This window comes from Crocodylus siamensis, chromosome 6 (assembly GCF_052110815.1).
Source record: "Crocodylus siamensis isolate JL-2025a chromosome 6, ASM5211081v1, whole genome shotgun sequence".
Taxonomy (NCBI): Eukaryota; Metazoa; Chordata; order Crocodylia; family Crocodylidae; genus Crocodylus; species Crocodylus siamensis.
Genome location: NC_143400.1, coordinates 46,848,095 through 46,850,506, shown reverse-complemented (window position 1 = coordinate 46,850,506; position 2,412 = coordinate 46,848,095). Strand labels below are relative to the sequence as shown.

Sequence of the window (2,412 nt, the reverse complement as noted above, 5' to 3'; positions counted from 1 at the left end):
AAGAAAAGCTGGCTCTGTCAGTTCTGATTCAACCACAACGCGAAGTTTGATTTCTTCCACAATATGTCTCTACTTGCCTTTCCAGCAGGTTGGATTGACACTGAAAATAGTCTTAGAATTAAGAGAGAAGTTAATTGTTGATGCACTAAATGCCCAAGCCAAGCAGTTACATGACATCAGAATATTTTAACGCTCAGTTCTCATTAGCTTATTAGTATTCCCAAATATTGAAATGCATTCATATGTTTTGAATTTTCCCCAGTATATTCCCCAGAGCTGCCTTTACCTCCTTGTTTCTCAGGCTGTAGATGATAGGATTTAACATGGGAGTTAAGATACTGTACTGGATGGAGAAGAGTCTGTCAAGAACCACCAAAGAGGCTGAACTTGGTCTCAGATATCGAAACAAACCAGCCCCATAGTACAAAACAACCACAGTGAGATGGGAGCTGCAGGTAGAGAAGGCTTTACTCCGACCTTCAGCAGAGCGTATTCTCAGGATGGTGGAGATGATGCAGATGTAAGAGACCAGGGTGATGGAGAAGGAGGTCAAACTTACAAACATAGCTGAAGTGAGAAATGTCATTTTACTGATGAATGTCTCTGTGCAGGACAGTTCTAGTACAGATGGGAATTCACAACTAAAATTGTTCATTTCTCTGGGCCCACAGAAATATAAATGTAACACAGGTGTAGTGTTTGTTATTGCATGAAATATACTGATCAGCCATGCACCGCCCACCAGTTTTATACAGGCTTGCTTATTTATGGTCCCTCCGTAATGCAGTGGAGTACAGATGGCAGCATACCTATCATAGGCCATTGCTGATAGCATGAAAATTTCTGCACAGGCCATTAGAAGAAGTAAGCTCATTTGGGCAAGGCAAGCAGGGAAAGAAATGGTTTTCTCTTCTGTCAAGAAATTCTGCAGCATCTTTGGGACTGTGACTGAAGAATAGCATATGTCAAGGAAGGATAAATGGAATAGGAAAAAGTACATGGGAGTGTGAAGGTGAGGATCAGCTCTTGTCACCAGCATGATGGCCCCATTCCCCATGACAGTCAGTAGGTATGTAAGTAGAAAGACCACAAAAAGTAAAGGCTGGAGCTGTGGGTTACTGGAAACACCTGACAGAACAAAATAGCTGATAGTTGTTTGGTTCCCCATGGCCATTTGGTCACCAAACTTTTGACCTGAAAGAAGAAATAAAACAATTACCATGAACAAATTACAGTTCTCCTTTTAAGGGTAAGGACATCTCTACATAGAGAACATTGTCATTCTATCTATATGTCTTTTACTGAAAAATGGAACTTTGATTAGGTGATTATCACTAGTAGGGGGAAAAATGGTTTCTCAAAACTTGGTTTGTCTTTGGTTTATTTCTTAAGCTTCTTTCTTATCAAATAAAATCTACCTCCTCCTTCCTGCCTGATGGTGGCAGGACAAAGAATTTAAGGAATTCCTATGTATTGTCAATGGAATAACTATGTAACTAGATGGGAAGTAAGGGAGAGAGAGTGAAGGTTGGAGAGAAGGAAAGATTATTTAGGGTTTTTTGGGGGTAGGGAGGTGGTTTCTTAGAAGCTATGTTTTGTTAAACAAAGTAAAGCCAAAATAATTATGATATTGATTATGATGACAATATCCTAACCTTGAATACTGGAGTATTTCAATGGACACATCTTTGAAGGATCTAAGCAATAGGAGTGTGCAAAGCAGGCAATATTTGATCTGGATTTGGCCCAATTCAGGGGACAGTGATTCGATTAGCTGATTTGGATCACTGTCCTGATTCAATTCAGCTGATCAAAATCTGAAAATTTGATCCTGACTCAGAGAGTCAGTGATTTGGCCATAGACACAGCTTTATATGTTTTTTCTATGCACTTTGAAGTACCAGGAGTGGCTCATGAATGCTGAGATGGTGGGGCAGATGCAGCATCCCACAGGAGTGTGTGTGGTGGGGAGTCTACCACCAAATGCAGCCTGAGGTGGCCCCGGGTGCCCCCTCCAGATCCAGGAGGCACCAGTCACTGATTTGGGGGGTGTAGGGTCCCCCTGCATTCCACGGGATACCCAGAAGTGGAGTGGAAGTACTTCTGGTCCATTTCTGGGTCCACTGCCAAGCAGGCAGGGACCCCCCCGGGCTCCCATGGGACACTCCATCTGCCCCACCATCTCAGCATTCATGAGCCACACCTGGTACCTTGAGGTTCATAGAAAAAACATATAAACTATGTCTTTGGCTGAATCACTGAATCTCTCTGAATTGAATGGGAGGCTTCCAATTTGTTTCAGAGAGGTTAATGAGTCTCCTAATTTGATTCAGATTTGGAGATTCAGACTACAAATTGAGCTGAATCTCCTCTGAATCAAATCAGTAACCAAAACGTCACACAGCCCTAATA

General features: G+C 42.1%; 1 protein-coding gene across 1 annotated transcript; it reads right to left on the bottom strand.

Moving 5' to 3' along the window:
* Positions 1 to 238: 238 nt before the first annotated feature.
* LOC149862639 (olfactory receptor 5BS1-like) lies at positions 239 to 1,174 on the bottom strand. Its single transcript, XM_090054381.1, has one exon. The coding sequence runs from the start codon at positions 1,172 to 1,174 to the stop codon at positions 239 to 241; it is 936 nt and encodes a 311-aa protein (XP_089910507.1).
* Between the last annotated feature and the right edge of the window lie 1,238 nt (positions 1,175 to 2,412).